Raw genomic sequence first — 26,089 nt, 5'->3', positions numbered from 1 at the left:
ATAATAAATTGTGAAGTTATTTTTTACACATTTTCTTGGAAGAATACATAAACTTAGAGATTAGTTCAATTTTTCCAAGATTATATACTTTCCTAAGGGTGTATTTAAGTCAAAATCCTCTCACATATATCTTATTTTCTTTCTTCGGTACAAATGTCTTAGGTGTCAAATTTGTCAATTTGCTTTTGTCCTAAATATTAAACGGAAGACAAAGGACTTTGCTCTATTATATGACATAAGACTTTTAATGAAAATGACACTATGAAAATATTGCTCATAGCACCAGTTTTATAAAATCTAATATTATATATCTATTTGATATTCACTAAATTACCAAACATGAGTCACAATTGGGCTGGAGTATATCAGGGCATAAGTACATAATACAGTGTTATTTTGAAAAATAAAATACCAAGTGTAAAGTATTTTAGCTAGAACCTTGCCTATAAGAAATAACATATATGACAATTGCTACTATTATCACTATTATTTATCTAGTTAGGTAATGGTTAACTCTAGTTGATACTGATATCAAGTTCTGTAGTTTATTTAAAAATGAATACTGTAAGAAGAATTGATCAAATATCAATAATAAGAAACCACTTAATAGGTATGCTGCTTACATAAAGACATAAACCCATCTGGATATCTACGAACCACAATATAAAGACTCTGAAGGCTGAAAGGAAAAAAGTTCTGCCCCAAAGTAAAATCTTTAGCAGTAGATGATGTGCAAGAAAAATGGCATATTTAAAATGTAACAGAAATTGTTTTAACATCATTGATATATTTGTATCTCTATCAATTATTTGTAATTCACATATGAAAAAAAACTCAAGGAAACTTTTATTAATTAACTTAATATCAGAAAGCTAATACAAGACAGAACCAAATCTAAATTCCCCACCCTATCACACTAGGCTTTAGAAGGAATTGTTACATTTTCTACTTTCCTTTTGTATACATTCATTTCTAAGGAAACTTAAAAAGCAGTAAAGAATGTATTAGTTTACATTCACTTTCAAGCAAAGAAGAAAAACAGATTTGTGAAAAAAATGTGAATAAGAACCTTGGGACAAAATATGTGTACCCTCATAGATTTTATGAACATAAAATGCTGACCATGGTCAGAAATAATCTAGTATGCTGGAATAAAATTAAAAACTACTTAAATTTGAGTACTTCCTATAACTACATATATTTACAGGTATCCTTAACCTTTTTCGTGGCATGGATTCCTTAGGCAGAATAATGTTTGTAAATGCATAATAGATTTTGTAAAGTAGTAAAATATTCAAAAATTTAGCAACAAAACTCTATTAAAAAAAGATGCACAAATCACAGAACTTATTCAAATGAAAACTGGAGTATACTCATATTTTGAATTTAATAAAAAATTAAAGACTCATTAATGTAAGCTTATATCTCAAGAAGCTAAACAAAAATGGTAAATCAACCTCAAGAAGTAGAAGAAAGAAAAAAGAATGCTAATAGAATAAATTATTGGCAAATATGGCAGATACACAATGGAGAAACTAATAAATTCAGAAGTTTATTCTCTGAAAAACCTTAAAAATGTGGAAAAACCTCTAGCAATACCGATATGAAGAAAAAAGGAGAAAATATACATTTCCAATTATAGTAATGAAAAGAGATGTATCACTACAGATCTTGCAAGTATTATAAAAATCATACAAAGTTATCACAAACAACTTTACATCAATAAATTTGACTTAGAATAAATAAACAAATTCCTTGGAAATACAACTGACCAAAGCCAATACAAGAAAAAGTAAAAAATCTTAATAGTGTTATATCTGATTTAAAAACTAAATTTGCAATAGAAACTTGCTACATTTAAAATTCCAACCTCAGATAACTTCACAAGCAAATTTTATCAAATATTTAAAGCAGAAATAATATCAATTTTATGCAAATACTTAAAAATTGGGAAATGTTTACCAACTAGTTTTATGAGACTTGTATAGCCTCATGACAAACTTCACAAGGACATTATATATAATTTTCACTGAAGAAAAAATCCTATAAGCTAATGTCTCATAAAAATAGACATGTAAGTCCTAAGTAAAATAGTTCCAATTCAATTTCACCAAGATATGAAAAGGATATTACACCATGAATTGAAGTATTATTAAAGAAATGTTTACTCAAGATTTATTGAAGGAGTGCTAGGTTAATTAAATATTCAACATCAATGTAATTTATTACATTAATGGCATGAATGTATCAATAGATTGAGAAATAGTATTTGATAATTATTAATATTTATTTATAATACAAAATGGGACTAGATGAGGACTTTGTAAGTCTTTGCAATTGTTCTATAAATCACAAACTATTCTAAAGTTTAAAAGTTATTTTAAAAAAGTGGTGGTAAAATTGGCAAAAATCAAGTAAGATTCATAGTAATAAATCATGGAGTCAATACTAATTTTCTGTTTCTGATCATTGTAGTATGATTCTGGAAGACAGTAACATTAAAAGCTAGGTTAAGTGTAAGTGGGAACTCTACTAATTACATAACTTCTGTAGAATTATTTCAAAATAATATGTTTTCTAGAAAAGAAGGATAAGGCAAATTTCATGAATAAATGAATAAATCTATGCATTATACAACTAAACTAAATGCATAATTTTTTAAAATGTCTTCTGAAAGATGTTTAAAATCTGTCATTTATAAATGCCACAGAATCATCCCTTCCTAACACCTGCAGTACCTTCTAGAAGGCTTTTCCATCTCCATTCTTTCAGAGTTGTCAAATACATAATATTTTTAAATGCAATTATAAAACCGTGATAAAAACTGTTCACATAGTTACAAAAAAATGAAATTCAGGATCTGAAATTGTAACATAAAACACAGTAAGTATGAGAAAAAATAAATCCGCTGAAAATTAAAACTTGAGTGAAGGACTGATATTCATACTTCAGCACTAAAATCTGGAACAAACTCCACAATTAATCATATATGGTATCTTACAATCTTGAAAGTGCATAAAGGTAACAATAAATAAATAAATAAACGAAATAAGGACATTTGTCCTAATATTAGTATCAACACGATTTTAACAAGCCAACATGCCATGCTGTTTCTAAATGGCTTGACTCAATCAGAATGCTTCTATTGATAAACATTATTGTCACCCATTTCTGTGGTAGTATAATTGGTATAACCTATTTGGAAAGCAATGGGGGACTTTCATATAACTGGCCTTTGACTTTATAATTATAGTTTTAGTAATCAATTACAATGAAATATTTTAATCGCTATGAAAGTCTTGCTACAAAACAATGGTCATTGCACTATACATCATTAGAAAAAAATTCTTATCAAATATGAGAAAATCATTGTCTTCATCTGAGGTCAATAATGCTAACCAAATAGGATTGCTGTCTTAGAACAATAACTGATACATACAGATTGCTCAATATTATTTTTATTAACAGTGTCACATACTGATTGGTTATATATTTTTAATGTTTTAGACATAATTGTTTCGTTTCACGTAATTGTTTTGTTATTGTTTCTCTTCATGTTTTTTTATGATACAGAAGCTTTAATGTGTATCAAGTCACAGTAGCAGCTTCCTTTACTTATAGTGATCTACATGTTTATGTAGCTTAACAGAATCTCAAGCTAACTAACACTTTGTCATACTTGTACAATTATTTTCCGCAATTTACAGCTGGAGAGATCAAGGATAGAGAGGTATGAAGACTTACATAGAATCTTACAAATAGTAAATATTTGAAAAATTTTGGGACCTAACAAGCACTTGAAACTTCACAAATAAATATTCAGGAAAACTTAGTGATTAGCCATCACTGGGATCATCATAGAAAGTTTCATAATATTTCCTATTTTTAAAATTAAGGATGTACCATATAAATAATTTTTAGTAAATTAAGAGTTTATAGAATTTTGTTTTAACTAAAACCATATATCTCTCAATTTCCTCAAGTTTTTAAAATCCTTCTTCAAAGCTCCATACTTTTGATTTTGTCTGTCTTTCACATTCTTTCTTAGATATATTCATCTGTATTTTATGGTTTATGTGGTAGTTTATGTTGTTATTATGAATGGATTTGATTTTTTTCATCACATTTCCTAGTTGACTACAGCTATTGCACAGAAAAATTATTTTTTTTGTTGTATTACTTTTATAATGACAATAGCACTTTTTAAAGGAAAACAATCTCAATCTGAGTACACCAAAATGTTTCTATATTAAAGAATTTTTCTCAGCACTTAAGATAACATCAAGCTATTTTATTTGTATGGAAATGTATAAGAAATTACTTTATAATGAAAATAAAGGAAGTTACATTGCCTTTATGAGTAAAAAATAATTTTAATTGATGTTATAGTATGAATTGTGTCCTTCTAAAATTGATGTGTTTAAATCCTAACCCCAATTCCTCAGAATGTGACTGTATTAACAAAAGAGTCTTTAAAGAGGTGGCACTTCAGCTAAAATGAAGTAATTAGGGTGCCCTAATCTAATATGACTGTTGTCTTTATCAGAAGATAAAATCAGGTCACACACAAACACAGAGGGAAAAGTATGTGAAGACACATGGAGAAGATTCCATCTATAAACCAAGCAGAGGGCTCAGAAGAAACCAGCCCCACTGACACCTTAATCTTGGGCTTCCAGCCTCCAGAATGGTGAAAAAAAAATTCTATTGCTTAAGCCACCTTGTTTGGTACTTTACTAAGACAGCCCTAACAAACTACTATAATAGAAATAAACAAAACCTTTTTTTCTAAAGTATATAATTCTTTAATTGTGTTATGTATTATGAGAGACTACTTTAACCTTTCAGGACCTAACTCTATGTATACTGAAACTAAAATGAAGCCTTTGTCAATCACTTAATTAATTATAGCAGTATAATTGTGTACAAATAAAACATAAGAAAGCTCTTATTTTATTTGTATGTTGCACATAATGTTTATATATTCTATTCTTTAATATTGTTCAATGGAGAAATATGAGAAAAAATAAAACTTCTGGAAATGCAACATCTTAATCAGAGGACCTACTTGCTTTATTCCTATTCACTAGGCTATCTTCCACAAAACATTTACAATAAACTAATATTTTAAGCTTGATTTTCAGTTTTGAGTCCATACAAAGGTAAATTAGTAAGCATTTATTTCAGTGGTTATGGTCACTAATCAGCCGATTTGGAGATTGGGAGATTGTTATGAGTTATTCAGGTGGGTCCAATCTCATCACATGGGTTTACACACCAAGGAAGAGACAGAATGTCAGAGAGCCAAGACATGAGAAAAACTTGACTTCTATTGCTGTCTTCAAAGATGGAGAAAAGGGGCAAAGAAAAAAAAAATTATATTTGCACTCACTACCACTCCCTCAAAAATAATCTGTTCCCACTTTAGAGATAAGGGAAAATGAGTATGAGGAAATTTATGTTACTTTGGCAAGGTCATAAAACTATGCTATCTAACCAGCAGCCAAACACATTTTAAAATAAAGGAAAGCACAAAACACATAATCTTGCAGTACAATCCTCTGATACAGGATATATATTCACAGAGTTCAACATTTCAAGTTATGTCTATATAAAATTATCACAATCAGATGCAACAAAAAATTATTTCTCTTATTTACCCACAACATGCCTGCTGAATGTTGAGGTTGACAGAGAACTAGATTACCATTCTAAGGTCTGGCAAACTGACTATCTGCATGAGCCATAATGAAGCAGAGCTGCTAAAACTTTTGTGCATATCCTACTTTTTCACAGGTATGTAGATGAGCCTGCTATAAATGCACATATCTCAGAAAGTTTTAATTAATTTTGAGGAGGACGTCTCTTGGTTTCATCTAAATGCATTTGAAAGGTCTGTTTTTGACAGTGAATCTATTATTTAGTGTTCAGTGGCTAAATTTCTAAATGATAATTTGTAACAAATTAATGGCTTCTGTAAGAACAGCTTGACTTCTGCACGGGTTCAGCTCACTCCACCACTGCCCATTCCAAATGAAAACAAAAGTAGTGATTCTCAGCACACAACACATCTTGTAACTTAAAAATTAAAAGGGAATAATATCTGCTGATATTGGGGAATAAAAATATTGGTAGTTCTCTATTGCAATAAATCAGGTCATCTGAAACTTGCAAAGTGCCTTGCAAGCCACTTCATTTTTCACTGTAAAGTGAGGGAAAAGTCATGTAGCTGACAGATAGCTGTTGATATGTCCTTATCAGTGCTGTGATTTGTGTTTGCTAGTATGTTGATCTGTCTTCTCACTGACAGCTGCAGTTAAAACAAAGAAACATTTGAATTTTATCACTGTTTCTTGAGGATGTAAGTCATTTATTCTATTTTCCTAATACAACTCAATGAAGAAAAGCATAGGTTTCGAAGTAATCTGTCAACTGATATATGACTGATAGTATTTAAGTCACTCATTTATTTGAAACTAGATATCTTACAATTGGATAAGTTTGGTTCTAAGACATAGGACAAAGGGCACTGGGCATCCCAGAAATGTCACGTAGAATTGCTTCCTCACTTGCTCTAACTAGGTGACATCACACTCCATAACAATTTGAAAGGAAAACACAGCTTTTAACAGAAACCCTACATATAATTTTCTACTTTTCATTTCTTAAATGAAAAAAAGGAAGGAGAACTATCATACCTTCAATATGCCAACATATTTTTATTTTTTGCTAGTTATATTTGAAAGGCATCTATATCCCTGGCACATGAAAGAAAGAAGAAAATAAATCAAGTGATTTAAAGTTAATTTTAAAATAAAAGTCACATTATAGTTTTGGTTTTTTTAAAGAGTGTTATTTAGTCAGTTTATTTAGGTATGAATTTGGTCCATGAATAGCATTCAAGTGAAAGAAAAGTTATTTCATAACTTTTCAAAAAAACTAAAATAATCTAATATGGTTTATTTCTTCTTGTTACACAGCGTTGAAAGAAAATTTTAAATTAGTCATGTGTTATAATTTGTAATGGGAGATGGAGGCAGGGGCCCTCAAAAATCTCTAGGGTTTTATTAGAGTCCCAAAGAGGCATACTTTACCCAGAAAACTTCAACATTGGGTTTGGTGAGAACTGGTTAGGATTCTTCCTGACCAAGCCCATGTAATTGACCAAAAATTGACTATTTTTCTGTCTTGGCCACTGGAATCTTTCACCTTATTTCCCCAAATCATGGTTCCTGGTATTCGGCTCCCAGTGGCCAGACATCACCCATAGAACATCAAGCCTTTATCTGGGGTTCCTATGAGTTTTAGCTGAAGAGTTTTCCACTCCCAAGACCTGCAACTCTAATTTCATTTCTCTTAGGAAATTAACTCCATGCTGGGCTAGTCATCTTTTTAAATTAAAGTAATAACCTTTCCTTTCTCTAATCTGCAATAGGCATGAAACCACAAAGCTGCTTACTTGTAATGGGGATGGGGTAAGATAAAGAGAGCTCAGACTTGTAAAAACATTAAAGTAAGGGGGAGAATACAGATTAGTGTTACTCTTCCCCAGTGGGTCCACAGTAACAAAAAAATACTGGGCACTAGTTTTTTTCTTAAAAATACACCTTCTTATATAAGTTTTGTAAATATATACATAAGAAAAGATTTAAAATGAAGTAGAATATTAATTAAACCTTCTCAATTTCCCCCTCAAAAAAATCCGTTTCTTAATATTTTTTAAATTTTACTTTAATTTCTCGGGTATATGTGCAGATCGTGCTGGATTGTTACATTGGTATACACATGCCAAGGTGGTTTGCTTCATCTATCCCCCCAACATCTACAAAAAAATCCTTTAATCTCATCTCTTACAACTCTTCTACTTTACAAATTACTCTATAAGAACTAGGGACCACAGTCCTAATCATACTAGCATATTGGTAAAAGGAGTAATTGTTAATAACTCAAAGGGTGTATGTTTTATGGCATGTATAATATTGACTTCCTTAGAGAGGCAAATTATAAACTATTATCTATAGTTACAAAATAAGAAATGAACTGAAATAATTATTCGTAATAACTATAAAATATAGCTCTCAAGTGCTTTATACAATAAAAATATGCTGTAAATTTGGTGTGTGCTACCTGTTATACAAAAGTAATGGGACTTCCCTGTTCTTTCAACAGCAACAGCAGGAAGTAGTTTTCCTGTTTGAAGTTCTTACTGTCTTATTCTTATTTTACAAGAGGCAGACTAGATTTTATTGCTAAAATCCAAGCAACTTGCTATTATTGCTGATTTTGATAACATTGTCCACATTATTATGATGTAATGACTTAGGGAATATATTTCACAAATCATTTTCCAAGAAGTTATAGAAAGAAAACCTCCAAGTGGAAGAGTTTGGTGCCTATTAATTCCCTACGTAGTTTTTTTTTAAAACTTTATGGATTTTCTTGTGCTCCCTGTGATTCCTTTCCCAAATAATTTGAAATTCAAATATCTTAAAATATTTGAAAACCTACACATATATACATATATATGTATCTGTATGTACACACACACAAAAACACACATATACAGCTGGCCCTCCATATAAGCAAATTCCTCATACATGAATCAACCAAGCTCAGATAGAAAATATTTATAAAAATAACAATACAATAATAAAAATAATATAAACAAAAATCAATATAACACCTCTTTACATAGCATTTATTTTATACTAGGTGTTATAAGCAATCTAGAGATAAAGTATATAGGAGGATGTACATAGGTTATACAATTTACCCTTAAACAATTGTGGGGCTGGGGTTTCCAACTTACCATGCAGCAAAACTTTACGTACAACATTTGTCTCTCCAAAACTTAACCACTATATCATTGACTGGAAACCTTATCAATAACTTGAACAGCCAATTAACAAATATTTTAATGTTATATATTTATATATTGAATTCTTACAATAAAGTAATCTGGAGAATAAAAACGTTATTAAAAACCATCACAAGGAAGAGAAAATCTATTTACTATTCATTAAGTAGAAGTGGGTCATCATAAAGGTGTTCATTCTTGTCATGTTGAATTGAATAAGCCGAGAAAAAAGAGGAAGAGTGGTCTTGATGCTTCAGAAATGGCTATCTAGGGAACAGTGGTATGGCTTTTCTACACCTCCCAGACAGGAAAGGGAGACGTAGGAGGAGGCCATTACTCCACCCCTGCCTAGCAGTAAGAAAGCTAGGACATCAACGACAGCTGAGTGGGAATCTGAACTTTTATCCACACCCGGCAATTAGGATGTGGTACTTCACCTTTCTCTACTCAAACAGTATGAAAGGAAGCAAGCTAAATCAGAAAATTTAGATAAGATCAAGTTTCAAATAATGTCCAGGTGTCAACTGAAAATATCTAGTCATCTCAAGAACCATAAAGATAAATTGTAAAGCCAACAGATGGCCAAATGAAGATGACAAAGGTGTGAGACTTCTCTGGAGAAAAGTTTTAAAGCAGATATTTTAAAAATGCATTAATGAGCAATTGTAATCACACTTGAAACAATGACAAAAGAGTGGCAGCAAAGAAATGCAAAATATAAAAATGAACCAAATGCAAATTTTAGAACTCAAAAACACAGTAACTGAAATAAGAATCACCAAGGACAGAGAAGTGCATTAAATAATGACAAAACAGTCAACCCACCAAGAAGATATAGCAATTCTAAATGTGTATATACTAACAACAGAGATAAAAAAAATGTGTGAAATAAAATATAATTGAAATGAAAGAAGAAATACACTAACTGGAAGCAATAAAGACTTCTGCACCCATCTTTCCACAATTAATAGAACAATTACCCAAAAACCTAGTAAGGTTGTAGAAGAATTCCAGACACCACAAACCAATAGGATCTAATTGAAAAAAAAAAAAAAAAAAAAAAAAAACTTTCCACCGAACAACATCAAATACATAATTCTTTCAAGTACCAACAGAGCATGTATCACGATAGAGCTCATACTGGGCCATAGAACAAGCCTCAGCAAATGTAAGAGGTTTTAAATGAGGCAGAGTGTGTTCCCTGAACACAATAAAATCAAACAAGAAACCAGTGACAGAAAGATTATGGAAAAATTCTCAAACAGAAGCCAAACAACATACTTCTAAATAGTCTGTGGGTCAAAGAAGTCTCAAGGAAAATAGGAAGTACACTAAACTGCACTAAAATGAAAATACAACATAACTAAATTAGAGCAACACAGTTAAAGCAGTGCTGAGATGGAAACTTATAGCACCAAATAGATCTAAAGCAAGCAGATGGAAAGAAATAACAAAGACAAGAGCAAAATCAATAAAATTAAAAACAGTAACAACTAAAAAAACAATGTGACAAGTACCTGGTTGTTGGAAATGATCCATAAAATTAATAAACCTTTAGTAACGAAAGGGAGAAGATGCAAATTACCAATATCAGTAAGGAAACAGAGAATATCACTATAGATAATGCAGACACCAGAAAGTAAACAAAGGAATATAATACAAAATTCTACATATATAAGTTTGACGACCTAGAGGAAATGAACTAATTCCTTAAGAAACATGAACTATCAAAACACAGTATGAAATAGAACATTTAAATAGTCATATAGCCATAATGAAATTGAATTCCTAATTTAAAAATGCCCAAATAAAAAAATCTTTAGGCTGATTTCACTGTAGAATTTGATAAAACATTTAAAGAATTAACATTAGTTATAAACAATATCTTCCCAAAAAAAAACCCCAAAAGTCTACCCAGTTCAATTTTTGAACTATTACCCTGATAGTAAAGCCAGACGCAATCTGTATAAAAAAGAAAACCACACATCAATATCCCTCACGAATTTAGCTATAAAAATTTCCACCAAATATAAGCAAATAGAATTCAGCAACATATAAAAAGAATTATACACCATAACCAAGTAGGGTTTATTATTCCAGGCTTGCAAAACTGGTTCAATATTCAAAATTGAAAGTGCAATATTCAATTTAAAGTGCAATATTAATTAACTGAAGAGAAACATCTCAGAATTATATCAGCTGATATAGAAACAGCACTAATATTTAACAAAATTCAATACCTATTCATAATAAAAACACTTCAAAAATAGGAATAATTGGGCACTTTCTCAACTTTATAAAGAATATCTATAAAACTATATATAATATATTTAATAGTAAAAGATTGAAAGCTGCTTTTTAAGTTAGTGAATAAGGCAAGAATGTCCACACCTTCACTCTTATTCAACATAGTGCTGGAAATTCAAGACTCCACATTACAGGGGGAAAAATAACACAGAAAATGTGTTCACACTGAAAAGAGAAAAATAAAACTGCTTTTAAAGAGATTACATGATTTTCTATGTAAAAGAAATTGGCAAACCTTTAAATACAAAACCTCTTGGAACAATATGTGAGATCAACAAGAGACATCAAATAGCCAAAACAACCATGAAAAATAACGGAAGACTCATACTTCCTGATTTTAAAATTTACTATAAGGCTACAGCAATAAAAATAGTGTGGTGCTGGTATATATAGAAATATAGACCAATGGAATAGAATAGAGAGCCCAAAAATAAACCCTCACATATATGGTCAAATAATTTTTGACAAAGATGTCAAGACCATTTAATGAGGGAAAGGACAGTCTTTGCTACAAATAATGCTAAGAAAACCTAATATCCACATGTAAAAGAATGAAGTTGGAATTTTACATTACACCATACACAAAAATGAATAAAAATGAATCAAAGACCTAAATGTAAGAATTAAAACCATGAAACTCTTAGAAGAAAACATATGGCAAAAGCTTACAACATTGATTAGTCAGTGACTTTTTGGCTAAGATCCAAAAGGTAAAGATAACAAAACAAAATAAAAGACAAATTGGACTTAATGAAAACTCATTATTTTTCTGCTTCAAAAGACACTATCAATAAAGTAAAAAAGGCAACCCACAGAATGAAAGAAAATATTTGCAAATCATATATCTGATAAATAATTGGTATCTCATGTCCGGAGAGAATTCCTAAAACTCAACTATCAAAAAACAAACAACCCAATTCAGAAATGAGAGAACTTAAACAGACAATTTTCCAAAGAAAATAAACAAGTGGCCAATAAGCATGAAAAGATCTCAATATCAGTCATCACTAGTGAACTCCAAATCAAAACTGTAATGACATACCACCTCAGATCAATTAGGATGACTAGTATCAAAACAGAAAATAACGAGTGTTGGTGAACATGTACAAGAATTCTAACCCTTGTGTACCATTGATGGGAATATAAAAGGGCACAGCTGCTGTAGAGGACTATGGTGGTTCCTCCAAACATTTAAAATACAATTACCATATGACCTGGCAATTTTACTTCCGAGTATATACCCAAAATACCTGAAAGGAGGGTCTCAAAGAGATATTTGTACATCCATGTTCACTACAACAGTATTCACATTAGCTAAGACATGGAAGCAATGCAAGTACCTATCAACAGATGAAGGGATAAGCAAAATGTGGTATATACATACAATGGAATATTACTCAGCCTTAAAATGGAAGACAATTCTGACACATGCTACAACATGAATAAATCTTAAGGATATTTTCATAAGCAAAATAAGTCTATTATAAAAAGACAAATATTATATGATTCCACGTAGATGATATACTTCGAGTAGGTTAAATAATAGGGACAGAAGATCAAATGGTGGTTTCCAGGGACTGAGTGTGTCTGGGAGGATGAGGAGTTATTACAGGTACAGAGCTTCAGTTTTAAGATAAAAATAATTATGGAGAGGGATGGTAGTGACAATTGCACAGCACTGTGAATATATTTAATACTACAGAATTGTTTATTTTAAATAGTTAAGATGTAAATTTTATGTGTATTTTACCACAAAAAAATACAGGATTTGTATGCTGAAAACTACAAAATTCATAAAAATGTCTTAGCTGCTGATTGTATGTACTCTTTCTTGCTTCCTGGGATTGTTATGGACTCATTTCCTTGCACATGTATTTCTCTGTCATTTCAAATAAATTTGGAGAATGAGGGGAGCTAAACTCATATGTTTAATCCGCCATCATAAACTGCAAGTCAATCTTCTAAATTCTGTTTTCAGCTGTGATTTCCCACATAATTATTGTTAAGTTCATTTTACTTAGATTTTCATCCGATTCTACCTACTTCCATAAGAAGAAGATTTGAATGAAGAAATGACCACTTCCCAATAACAATAAAACAATTTGATTTTGGTAATTTTTAAGGCAATTGATTCTCTGTCAATCATTTTAAGGACGACCAAAACAAAAAGCATAAATGGAAAAAATAAATCATTAAATTACAAACTAGAAAATGACATCTCAAAGTTAACAAAAACATAATTTTGTTTCTAAGCTACTTTGAATTAAACTAATCAGGCAAATGTGAGTCAAAAAGAGGCTTATCGTTTATGCTGCAGATAAGCAGTTATCAGAATGTGGTTTGTGGTCAGAATGCAAGGGTTCATAACTCAGATGCACCATTAATTAGCTGTTTGACTTTGAAGAAGTTACTTAATCTTTCTTACTATCAGGTTCGTCTAATGTCAAATGTAATAACAGTTTATACCTCATAAGGTGTGTGAGGCTTAATAATCTATAAAAATACTTAAAGACCAGCATCTGACAATTTCTCAATAAATACTTCCTAAGATTATTAAAAGCTGTGTTTCTCAGAAACTCTACAGGGAGTGTTTCCCAGAAACTCAGACTGAGTATTCTCTCAACATTAATTCCAGTTACACAATTCTCTAGAAACCTATACTGTGCTAAGTGAAATATTCAGTTATTTGGTACCCAGTATAAACACTCAAGAAAGGTGGCTAAAGAGCTTTGTATTGGTCTTATTTGCAATTTGCATGGTTTTCTATTTGACAAGTGAGGTACAGAGCTAGAATTGGTAGATTCTGACAATCCAAAACTTGTGGTTTTGATTTCATCTCATGTACCACATTAAAATGATTTTGTACTGATTTTCTATGCAAGAATTGTCATTTTTGATTATATAAAACTTTCACCAAAAAAATATAGAAAGGAGATTAAAAAGAGAGTCAGTGCTAAAACAGACTCTTTAAAAGCAAAAGCCTACCATCTGTAGCAGGAGGACTTTATAAAACCCAGGGGTGTCTTCTTACCCAACTGTCAACACCAGGAAACATGCCAAAGGGACAGATGCTAAAACTGGAAAGTCTCATCTAGGGCGTGACATCAAAGTCCTATAATTTCTCTCTAAAAAGGCAACAGTCACCACAATGGCAAAGGGGTATTATTAAAAAAACAAAACACCCTCCTTAATGAAGAATGGCTTCCATTATATAGTTACAATACTAAAATTCTACTAACAAAAATGAACATACTGGTCTGTGGGATGGGAGGTAAAATCTGCACTCTATTGAACAAGTTTCTAAGAGACCAGCAGATACCTTTTTAATCACTGGCAACAACAGGAAACATATGATCAATCAGAGAAATAATAACAGAAGCCATTACTAAAAATAGTTTCCAATCCCAGTGCAGAGTTGAAGAAAAACAATAAGGAAATCTCTCCATCTGTTTTAACAATACACTGACAAGCATGTGATAATAAAAATTGTTAACTCAAAGGTAACAACTAGCATTAAAAATGAAAAAAAATCTATAATTACTATTATTACCTGGGGAGTTTATGTTTACTTCACTTCATTTTACTCTAAGACAAATAGATAAAGAGATTTTTCTTCTCCTCAGTCAGTCCTTTCCATTTCTATACCTCACGGCTTCTCATTTCTATTTACAGAGAAGAAAATATATATGTCCCTATAGGACACAATACAATATTAGTTGCCGAACACATATGAAAATATTGTATTATTTGCCTGATAGTGAAATAAAGGCAGAAAAGTCACATTTGTCAAAACATATTTGGTGGGATGTATCTTGAAGCATTAGCTTCAGTATGCTTCTGTATACATTTTGTGCACATTTCTCATTCTGTAATCTGAAGGGAACACCAGTTTGTGAGCTAATTTTCTTTTCCTCTGCCCATATTAAAACAATGACTCGAGGAAGCCTCAAGCCTTTAGACGTAGAAGAAGCATTTGAAAGACTCAGATGTATACATGAGTTGTTCTGTTCCAAAAGCCAAGACAGGATGAAGGTTGGGAGTCTCTGTAGAGTAGGAAATTATAGTTACATGAAAAGGAAAGTGGAGAAGGATGGTCCTTCCCCAAGAGGTAATAAGGAAGGCAAATGGCAGGAGACAGTAGAGAAAAAAATTGTGTGACAGCACCAACTCTTCACTCATGGAAAATTCAATTGGATGCTTATTCTGAGAATTTTAAATAGAGACTGGGAACTTGAACTCTTTATGTGGGAATGAGGACATGAAAGAAAAAATATCTTGCACTCTGTCCAATGTGAAATTTTGGACACGGTTGAAAATTTTCTCAGGAGCTGGTACAGTGGTTATCTTATAAAAATAACACTTAGTCCTCTATAGTAATTTAAGACCTGTTTTTGCATGGGAAATAGTATAATAGGTTAATACTCCCACATGCTACAGATTTTATAAACTCCCTTCTACTAAAAAGTACAAAAATAGCACCTGAGGTTCTACCCACCCCCACAGGAGTAACTTTAGAAGATTAGAAGTCTGAAAGTTATTTTTTCCTTAACTATATAATTTATGATTTCTGCTTTCTAGTTTTTTAAAATAAGTACAGCATTAACAATAATAAAATAATTCAAAGTAAGAATTTTGGGTGGGTTTCTAAAATATTTACTAATGTAGTCACCATTTCCATGTTATTCATTCCCTCTGGGATTATTTTTCTCCTCCTCCTCAAGGACTTCCTTTAAAAATTTCTTGCGATGTGGAGCTTCTGGTGATTATTTCAATTTTGTATGTATGAAAGACATGCTTGATTTCACCTTCTTATTTTAAAAGATAGTCCTTACTGGTTACAGCAGTCTAGCTTGACTTGTTTTCTCCCTTTCAGTATTTTAAAGATATTTTTCCACTGTCTTCTGGCTTGCACTCATTTTGAGGATAATCTGCAGTCATCTTTTTCTTTATTCTGTATATTTGTGTCTTTTTTTCTCTAGTTACATTTAAGATTGTCTATCACTAATTTAATTTTTATTTTTATAGTATATAGTGTTAATTTTTGTGGCTACATAGTACGTGTATATTTATGGGGTACAGGGGATGTTTTGATTCAATGTGAAATAAGCACATCATAGAGAGTGGGGTATCCATCCCTCAAGCATTTATTCTTTGAGTTACAAACAATTCAATTATAGGTGTTAAATTATTTTAAAATGTACAATTAAGTAATTATTGACTATAGCCATTCTATTGTGCTATCAAATAGTAAGTTTTATTCAGTCTTTAATTATTTTTTTGTACCCATTAACAATCCCGGTCTCCCCACTTCCACCCTCCCACCTCCCTTCCCAGCCTCTGGTAATCATCCTTCTGCTGCCTATCTCTGTGAGTTCAATTGTTTTGATTATTAGATCCCACAAATAAGTGAGAACATGCAATGCTTGTCTTTCTGTGCCTAGCTTGTTTTACTTAACACAATGATCTTCATTTCCATCCATGTTGTTCCAAATGACTGGATCTCATTCTATATTTGTTGCAGCACTGTTTATAATAGCTAAGAACTGGAAGCAACCTAAGTGTCCATCAACAGATGAATGTATTTTTTAAAATGTGGTACATATATAAAATTAAGTACTATCACTAATTTTAATGAATTTAATTGTGGTATGTCTTCTGGTAGTTTTCTTTGTTTTGCCTCCTTGAGATTTATTGAGATTTTTGAATACATGTGTACATGGAGTTTTAGTTTTCATCAAATTTGGAAAATTTGTGGCTACTGTTTCTTCAACCATTTTTGTCTTCCCACTCTTCAGCTTTAAGATAACCCCCACCCGACTGATGCTCCTTTAAAAAAAATTGGGGGGGGGGTTCATTTTGAATCGTTTCCATTTATTTTTCATCTCCAACATTATAGTTTTCATGTCTAGAAACTTGGCTGTAATATTTTTAATATTTCTGTGTATTTCTACTGATTCAGTCCTTCCTCTAGCTTTATGTACATAAAGAATACAGCTTTAATAACTGTCTTAAGGTCCTTGATTGATTTTTCTCCTCTTTGAGGATCATATTTTCTTGCTTCTTTGAATGTCTGGTTACTTTTAATTTGATGCCAGAAATTGTGAAATTTACTTTCTTGGATGACAGAAACTGTGAACTTTACATTGTTGGGTGATAAATGTTTTTGTATTTCCATAAATATTTTTGAGTTTTGTTCTGAGCATGATGAAGTTATTTGTAAACAGTTTCATCTTTTCAAATATTGCTTTTAAACCTTTTTAAAGCAGATCTAGAACAAACTTCAATCTAGAGCTAATTTTGCCCCAGTACTGAAACAAAACCTGCCTGAACATTTTACACAATGTCACAAAATTATGAGATTTTCTCCTCTGCCTGGTGTGAGCAAGAACTCTCCCTGGCCTTGCCTAATTTCCAGCACATGACCTCTACTCCTTTTGATTGGTTCCTTCTCAGCCTCAGGTAATCCTCAATCATGGACATGCGCTGAGAGTCCCCAGCTGAAGACTATAGATCTTTGTAAATATCCAGAGTTATTTCTCCCTTGCAGCTCTCCCCTCTCTGATGTTTTGACCTGTAAACTCTAGCCACTATGGTGACCTCTCCTCAACTCAAGGATAAATCTATGCTTCACCTGGGTCCCCCTCCTTGCACCACAGTTTGGAAAAAATATAAGCAGTAAGCTGGGGCAGTTTTCAGTCTTATTTGTTTCTTGTCTCTCAGGAATCATTGAACTTCCTTGTCTAACATCCAACTGTCCTGAAAAACTGGTGTTTAATATATTTTGCTCAGTTGTTTCAGGTGGAAGAGTACACTTTGTCCTTGTTACTCCATCTTTAAAGGCATGGAATTTTGGACTTGTTTTTCATTCATGTATATACTTTTAAGGGTAAGAGTCTGTTCTTTTCTCCCCACATTCGTTGCTCTTTACAAGTTCTGTTGTTTCACTGGCTGTATGCATTGTAAAACCCTCTGAGTTGATAAGAATAAGTTAATTCAGGTTGGCCACAGCCAGAATCCAACGTCAGGTTTGGTTTTGTTTTTGTTGTTGTTTTAGAATAAGTCAGTTCAGGGGGGCCACAAGCATAATCCAGTGTCAGGTTTGTTTTTGTTTAGTTGTTTTTGTTGTTGTTTGTTGTTTGTGTTTAAGAACTAGCGACTCCTGTCATTCTCTTCTGTTCTACAAGGCCAAGATGCAATGGTAAAAGAGTACATACTTCTTTTTGCCTTGAGGTCTCTTAGATTTAAAATAGGCTCAGGTTCTAAATATTAAAATGACTCACAATAAGAGCTGCAATAATTAAGTTGGTATACCAACTTAATTATTGTTATACCAACCAACGTATGACAAACTTAGAAAACAAGAGAGGAAAGAGAAGCACAGGAAACTGAAACCCCAAGAATAATTCAGAACACATTGCAAGGTTCCAAAAAGCAAAGCCACAAAAAAATTTTATGCGCTGCCCTAGGACTTTAATAGAGACAGAGTAGTCTCTCCTTAGAAGTAGAAATTATAACTTAAAACTCAAAATGGAACTTATTACAGATTTTAATGTATCAAATAAGAAGGATAGAGCCAATTTTTTTTTATCCAAGCCATAACAATTTTCTATGAAACAGTGCAAGGCATGTCACTCACTTAAAATCAAGATTACTCAGTTTGCTTTTGCTTTCAAAACTATATGGCAGGGGAAGCAAAAGATATCCAATGTATTTCTTCAAAAATTTGGAATATTCTGCAGAAAATAAATATTAAAATAGTAATTAAATGAAGACATCTATGATAACATATAAAGGAAAAACTACATTTCAGAACAATTGTTAATGCTTCTATGTATGTCTAGTTCCATTTTTAAATTAAATATCTGGACTTCTTAATAATTAAAAACGTTTTGTGCTAACATCAATAAGAAAATTAACTACTTCCCAGAAGAAAAAAATATATATAGAATTTTATTAAGTGTATTTCCAATGTTTCTCTTCATGTTTGGAGAAACGCTGCCACATAATTAAGACAATTCTTACCCTATAAGGTTGATTCTCTTGCAATCTCGGACGGTTTATGTTAACAGGAATACAGAATAAGATAGTCACTCCAGTGACCTGGAAACAGGCCTACAAGGGTGGTGAAAAATCCAGCTTTTATTTCATTCTGTTAAGTCCTTGTTCTTCAATACTCTGATAACATCTCAGTCTTTCAGGTAACTTCCAGGTTTAGAACAGTACCTTTACTGATAATTACAACTCACTTTTATTACTAAGCGGTTCAATACTCTAAAATCAAACCTCAATCTTTTTTCACTCTATATCATTAGGGATGTGTAGTCTGACCTTTTACTCTCTCCATCTCCTCCCTCACCCTCATTCCATCTTCTCTTTCTTACAAAATTGGACAAGGCAGTAGGCATGATAATTACTAGTAAAGAGTGAAACACAGGCACCTCTCCATTCTACCTTGTTGAACACAGGCTGGTTTTCTTGCTTTCCATTCCAGCAATCAACACATGCTGGTTTCTTTATAGGACACATATAGGGTAATTGTCGTTTCTTTTGTTTTCTTTCAAGATGCCTCAGACTTACTAATGGTTGATATTTCACTAATTCACCTTTTGCAGAGGATGAAGGAGAGGGTGGGCTGTAATTCTAAAGACTTCTGTCTCAGATTCTAACCATGGAGAATTATCCTAGATTTTCTTAAGGTTAGGAGGTGCTCCCTTCCAGCAAGTAGCCCTTTTGGGCAGAATTCCTCTTAGGGCAAGTATTTCCAGCTATTTCCTCCAGAATGCAGTTAGCTTATGGCAAACTAAGACATCCTTGCCATTAAAATGCTAGATGCATTATCTGCTGTCAGTCTTGCAGAATTCTGTCTTTGCAGGTATCTTCAGCAATTTTTCATGCAAGTGGGATACAAATATTCATTTATGTTGGACATAGATTTATTTTTAAATTAAGAAAATTTAAACTTCAGGGTCCCTTGCATAAGACTCTTCCAAATCCCTGAAAAAGTCCTTAGCAATATGTTCACATTGTCAAAGTCTTTAAAATTTGCAAACGTAATATAGACTTCTTTATATTGTGTAAGTTTCAGGACTCACAAATCTTGGATGCTCCTGACTGTCTGTATTCACTTAGGCACACCAAACCCAACAGCAACAAACACGTGTCAGGTCTCCTAGGAACTCTCACTTGGATTTCTTCTCTTCCATGGAATAAAAATGATGAAATGTCCCAGGACAACAAACTCCCCAATAGGCTGACACAATCTACATTAATAATTCTTGTCAATATTCTTCAGCAAATCAAGGCAGGCAATGGTGGTGAATGGTCACCAAAGCAGTTTTCAATCATTTTGACAATCCTGCATGAATATATCCAGCAACTCCTTATAATATGAGGCAGGTTTTACCCAGTGATTTCAGCTTTGGGCCTTCAACGTTTAAATCTAAGAGAAGGAGGAATGTTTCATAGAAATTGCTGTTATATAAACATTCAATCACATGAGACAATGCAAGTGAATGTCACTGACTCAGGCTTCCCCCTCCATCCAAAGAGGGCCTCAACTTAAAACTAATGAAAATATTCAAGAAGATACATTTATTTTACATTTTATTTTTCCAGGAAAACTCATTTTTGTCCTTCAAGGCAAAATGGAAACAAAGCAAAACATGCACTATTTATTATAAATGTTTATTATATCTCAATAAAAAGGAAAACACTGCGGGTTAATTTTGCAGGAGATAGGACTCTATGATTTTTAAATTTAAATTTGTAATTAATTAGAGTAAGTTAATAAAAAAGCATTGACTTGAGAATTAGGTTTAAGGGTAGATAGTTCAACTACAGACACTAAAAATAATTTTGTAATAAAAGAAGTAAAACAGAATCTGCTAGTGATAGAATCTATTTCAACACCCAAAGTGGGTTCTTACCATAAGTAAAGTGACTGGTTTATTTCTAAGTTTGTAAAAAGGAAAGTAGATTTTATAAAACAAAATGTATACATACAAATAGGTTAACCAAAAATCAACACTGAAGTTTTTATTAGTTTGCTTTTTATAATGCTGTGCTAGGCAGACTTGGCTTCTGTTTCCTAGAAATGCAGTAAACATCTGATTTATTTCCCACATTTAAAATAAATCACTGATAAAAGCTAAATATGCTTTTTTACTTTCCATCCTGATTAATCTCTGATACTTCGAAGTTACCATACTCCTGTAAGTAATGGATGCTTTTGAATGATATCTTGCCAGATTGTTTATAGCAGGCCCAAGGCTAGACACTGGATTTTGATAGACAGTTAGCAAAACAATGCAAAAAAGACAGAATTGAGCAGCTAATGGACTACTTGGGATGTCAACTCATGGAGATGATGTGATTAAACAAAAGGTATATTTTAAAATCTTTAGTCTCTTCCCTGGCACATTGTAATGTATATATTATTGCTACACTAGCATTACATATCAGTAGAACATGATGATAATTTTTTATCATACAAAGACCCACTGAAATAAACTAACATTTTCATTTGGTAGGATTTTTTTTTTAATCTAAGAATACATGAGCTTACCCTGGAATCCCCTCCACTTAAAAAAAAAAAAAAATGAATCAAATTGTTTTCTTTGAAAAAATACAGAATACAAAAAGTCCCTTTTTTTTTTCCAGAGCAAGATCTGTTCACCTATCACCTATTTGAAAAAGCAATCTCATATGACAACAAATATATAAAATGGCAACAGATAAATACCATTCTTATACTTATAAACAAAAAACACTAGTTACATATATTTAAAAGATACCCAGAGAAGTCATTTGCCTTACTCAAAGTAACTCAAATATATACATAACACATACATTTCAGAAGAAAAGTTTTCTTTGAATCAACTAGATAAATTCTCTTATTCACAAAACAGATAAATGGGCATAGGTACTTAGGTACAACGTATAAAAATGGCAGGAAACTAAAGCTACTAATTCTAACATAAAAATTTTACCATTTAAATTTAAGTTTTTAAAATTGTTCAGGATTTTGCTAATCCAAAATAATCTATTTGAATGGCTTCATGAATTGGCAACTCCACCTCTTATTTTCTGTCTTATATAGAAGGGCCAATAAGGTAACCGAAATCAAACCATATTGTATCACTCCTTCAAGCCTTTGCTCTTGGTGCTGGCTAAAATTCTATCCATCTTTGTAAAATTCTAGCAAGACGACACTTTACCTGAATAGCCTACCTTGTCCTCAGACTCTCAGAGGCATTATAATCCTACTCTTCTCTAAATGAACCTTTTTTACTCCACATCCTTCTATTATTACAAGAATCATAACATAGGGTCTAAATGCATTACACTCTTACCTCTTTTTTGAAAAAAATAAGCTAAATTACGTTTTAAATGTGATTTCAAAATTTGGTAGGCTTATTTCACCATACTTCAAATAGGGAATAATTACAGGTTAGTGCAGCATATGATTTGACAATATATTATAGATGAAGAACCATCTACTGAAACGGCATTTTTAATCTATGAGATTCAAACTAGAATATATTGAAAAAAATTAAGGGAAAAGAGCTTCTCATGTGAGCATAATTAAGGATACAATAAAATTTGATGTTTCCATATTTATGTGGACTTTAATGTTTATATTTGCAAAATTCATTGGTAGTTAACAAAAAAAGTTGATGTAGCTTTTCTTAACTTATACCTTAGCCTTATTTCATATTTAAAAAGCAATACAGGTTAACACCAAATAACTAAACCTAATAATTTTAATACTCCTCTACCACTAGTTTTTTCTACTTAGGTTAGCCCTTATGGAAAATATATTAAACATCTTCATTGTATTATTTGGACTTTTAAATTATTAAGCTTGAGGAATTTTATATATATAAATAATGCTTTTTCATTATATTGCTTTATTTACATGATTTTTAAAACTTGGTTGAGTAAGGACTTCCTTTTTTTCCTCAGATTTTCCATTCGTCCATCTCACTATTTCTTACTATGTGAATCATCTGATTTAATCAAAAAATATGTACAACTAAAAATACTCAATTTTTTACCTCTTCCAGCTAGTGTCAGGGGGGTAGGAGGAGGTTGTTCTGACCAATGCAATGGAAAGATAATTTCCTAGGCAATGTCCTTTTCTGAATAAAATGGCAAAGTCTCTCCAGGAGAAAGCCCTGTTGGTCCTTAGTTACCTCATTTCAGAGTTACAAGCAGAAAGCAGTTATCCTTGCTTTCTGCTTATAACTCTGAAATGCCGCCTAAAGGTGCAGCAGCCATCTTAATGAACCCACCTAGGAAAAGGAAGTGTTTAAGTGGTATAAAAGGGTAGGAGGAGTCTGGGTCTTTATAAGACGTCCTGGAGCAGATGGACCAGCCTGATTGCCTGCTTCTGAACATCTCCTTACAGATGAAAAATAAACACTCAACTATTTAAGCCATGGTTGGATGGATTTTCTACTATTTGCAATCAAATGCATTTCTAACTCATGCAATAAATGTTATTTAAAAGAAAACCTACTGCAAGTATAAATCCAGCTTTCTGAGAGAAAGTTATTCTGATTTATTTCATTACAGTTTGCTTCATAATAAAATGTTATCCTTATTCACTCAGTTGTTAAAACTTGATTTATGTAGTCTGTATTGCTTTAGATATAGCATCTTAGTCCCCGGTCTCTGCTTCTCATTGATTATGAGAAGTCATGATAATTAACTTTTGTTATCAAATATTAAAAGCCAATATACTGCGTTACTGTGGATGATTCATACAATGATTAAGCTACTGAAAAACACTTTAAAAATACTATGTAATAAGAACAACAACAACAAAAAGAAAGGCCTAAATCAACTAGGAGTTAAACTTACATTGTAAAGTAAGATCTACAAGGGGTATTATGAATACTGACTACTATATTCAGGTTCATGTTCTAGTTCAAAGGAACTTAATTAAATGACTGTGGCTTAATCAGTTAAAGTTTCTCCTCAACATTTTATGACATTTTACTGCATTTAAAATTAAAGGATCAGTGAAATTCTTCTATGATAATCTGGCTGGCAAACTTAATTGTAAAACATATGAACTTTCGAAGTACTCCTCCCAAAATGACATACAGAAACCCTATTTGCAATTTGTTTAGTCACACTAAACCTGTACTTGTCAATTAAAAATCATGCTGAAACTGAAGAAGAGTTCATTTCTGGTACTCATTAAAAAGGTTTTCTTGTAAATACGTTGTAATTTCAAACAATTTCCATTCTTGATTAATAGTTTTAGAGAATTTGTTTAAGAAATTGGTATGTAATACAGATGTTAAAATACGGTTAGTCTTCAAAACTGAGTTAAACTTAGAACCCTGCGATATTAATGATTTTGATGACAACAATATTAATATTACTAATATTTACTGAATGGCCTGGAGTACTAGACAATGTGCTAAGCCCACTAACATGTTTTAATATTGTTAATTTAATCCTTCCCTTTCCCACCAAAAAAATAAGATAGGTATAATTTCTACTTTCATTTTACATATGAAGATACCAAAGCCAAGGGAAGTTATTCAACTGGTCTGGAATCCCATGAATACCATTTGGCATATAGAAATTAAAACCAGGGAATCTGACTCTAGTCTAGACCAAAATTCACCACATGTGCTAATTCCTCCAAATATTACAGCCCAATTACCTGACATATTTTGTAACCAGCAAGTTGAAATATCATGTGCTACGTTCTTCTATGGGAAATTCAGACAACTCTGTGGATACTGAATTTTTTTTTTTTTTTTTACTAAAGGTGGCAGATTTGTTCCAGTGTTTCCAGGAATCAACCACATAAATTCCCCAAACGTGAGACCAAGCATGTAGTATATTAATAGGAAGGAGGTTTATTGTAACTTCACAAAAGCTTTGAGAATATATGCTATTTTAGACATCCCCTTTCCAAACTGACATCAATAAAAAGTAGTTCTGACATTTGTATGGCTGCCCAGCATCAGAGCACTAGAGCAAAGTACTGCCAAAATACATAAAGACAAGCATCCAACAAGTAAGTAGATAAAATTAAGCCACAAGATGATTTCTGTAAATAATAGACAATGGCAAGTGTATCAGTAATTTTACTGGCTACAACCACACTGTCATTAAGAGTAATGAGGTCACAATGAATAATCGAGAATATATCTTTTTTTTTTTTTAATAGATAACGGGATTTCACCACGTTGGCCAGGATGGTCTCAATCTCTTGACCTCATGATCCACCCACCTCGGCCTCCCAAAGTGCTGGGATTACAGGCGTGAGCCACCGCACCCCACCAAGAATATATCTTTACTAAATACATATGCAATATGACATAGGATACTAATGAAATTTTGATATAATCAGAAGAGCTAATGAAATAGAATTGAATGAAATACTAATAATAATGGGGAAAATAATATTTCAGTGATTTTCATTAATCAAAATCATTGTTTTTCATATTAGGAAACATAATTTTACAAAATATTTCACTTTTATTTAGCAAATTCCATGATAATATATTATACATATACTCTAAATAAATAAATATATTACATATTATAAATTATATGTTATAAAGAAAATTTTACTCAAGAATATTATGACTTTGGCACAGATAGCATGACCAGTAACAGGCAGAACTGGATTCTAACCCAGCAGTGTTTTTCTGCTACAACAATTGACCACGCAGATATTAAGACTATTCTAAATGCCATTTTTAAAATGTTAACATCACATGGACACATGAAGGGGAGCATCACACACTGGAGTCTGTTGGGGGTGACTAGGGGAGGGACAGCGGAGGGTAGGGAGGTTGGGGAGGGATAACATGGGGAGAAATGCCAGACGTAGGTGATAGGGGGATGGAGGCAGCAAACCACATTGCCATGTATGTACCTATGCAACAATCCTTC

At 32.1% G+C, this 26,089-nt stretch overlaps 1 protein-coding gene across 3 annotated transcripts in view; it reads right to left on the bottom strand.

Annotated features, from left to right (window-relative positions):
* Positions 1-26,089, bottom strand: part of KCNJ3 (potassium inwardly rectifying channel subfamily J member 3) — a 145,550-nt gene that overhangs the window by 89,990 nt on the left and 29,471 nt on the right. The window contains exon 3 of one of the 3 annotated variants that reach the window (XM_032286431.1): positions 18,145-19,276. The exons of the other annotated variants lie outside the window; for them this stretch is intronic. Coding sequence (XP_032142322.1) covers positions 19,227-19,276 — 50 coding nt within the window. The 3' untranslated portion in view covers positions 18,145-19,226. Of the gene's footprint in view, positions 1-18,144; positions 19,277-26,089 lie in introns of those variants that run through there. 3 annotated transcript variants of the gene reach the window in all.

This window comes from Sapajus apella, unplaced genomic scaffold (assembly GCF_009761245.1).
Source record: "Sapajus apella isolate SASKATOON/1434 unplaced genomic scaffold, GSC_monkey_1.0 scaffold18, whole genome shotgun sequence".
NCBI classification, from domain to species: domain Eukaryota; kingdom Metazoa; phylum Chordata; class Mammalia; order Primates; family Cebidae; genus Sapajus; species Sapajus apella.
The sequence above is the reverse complement of the archived record's forward strand: the minus strand, read 5'-3'. Positions and strand labels throughout refer to the sequence as shown.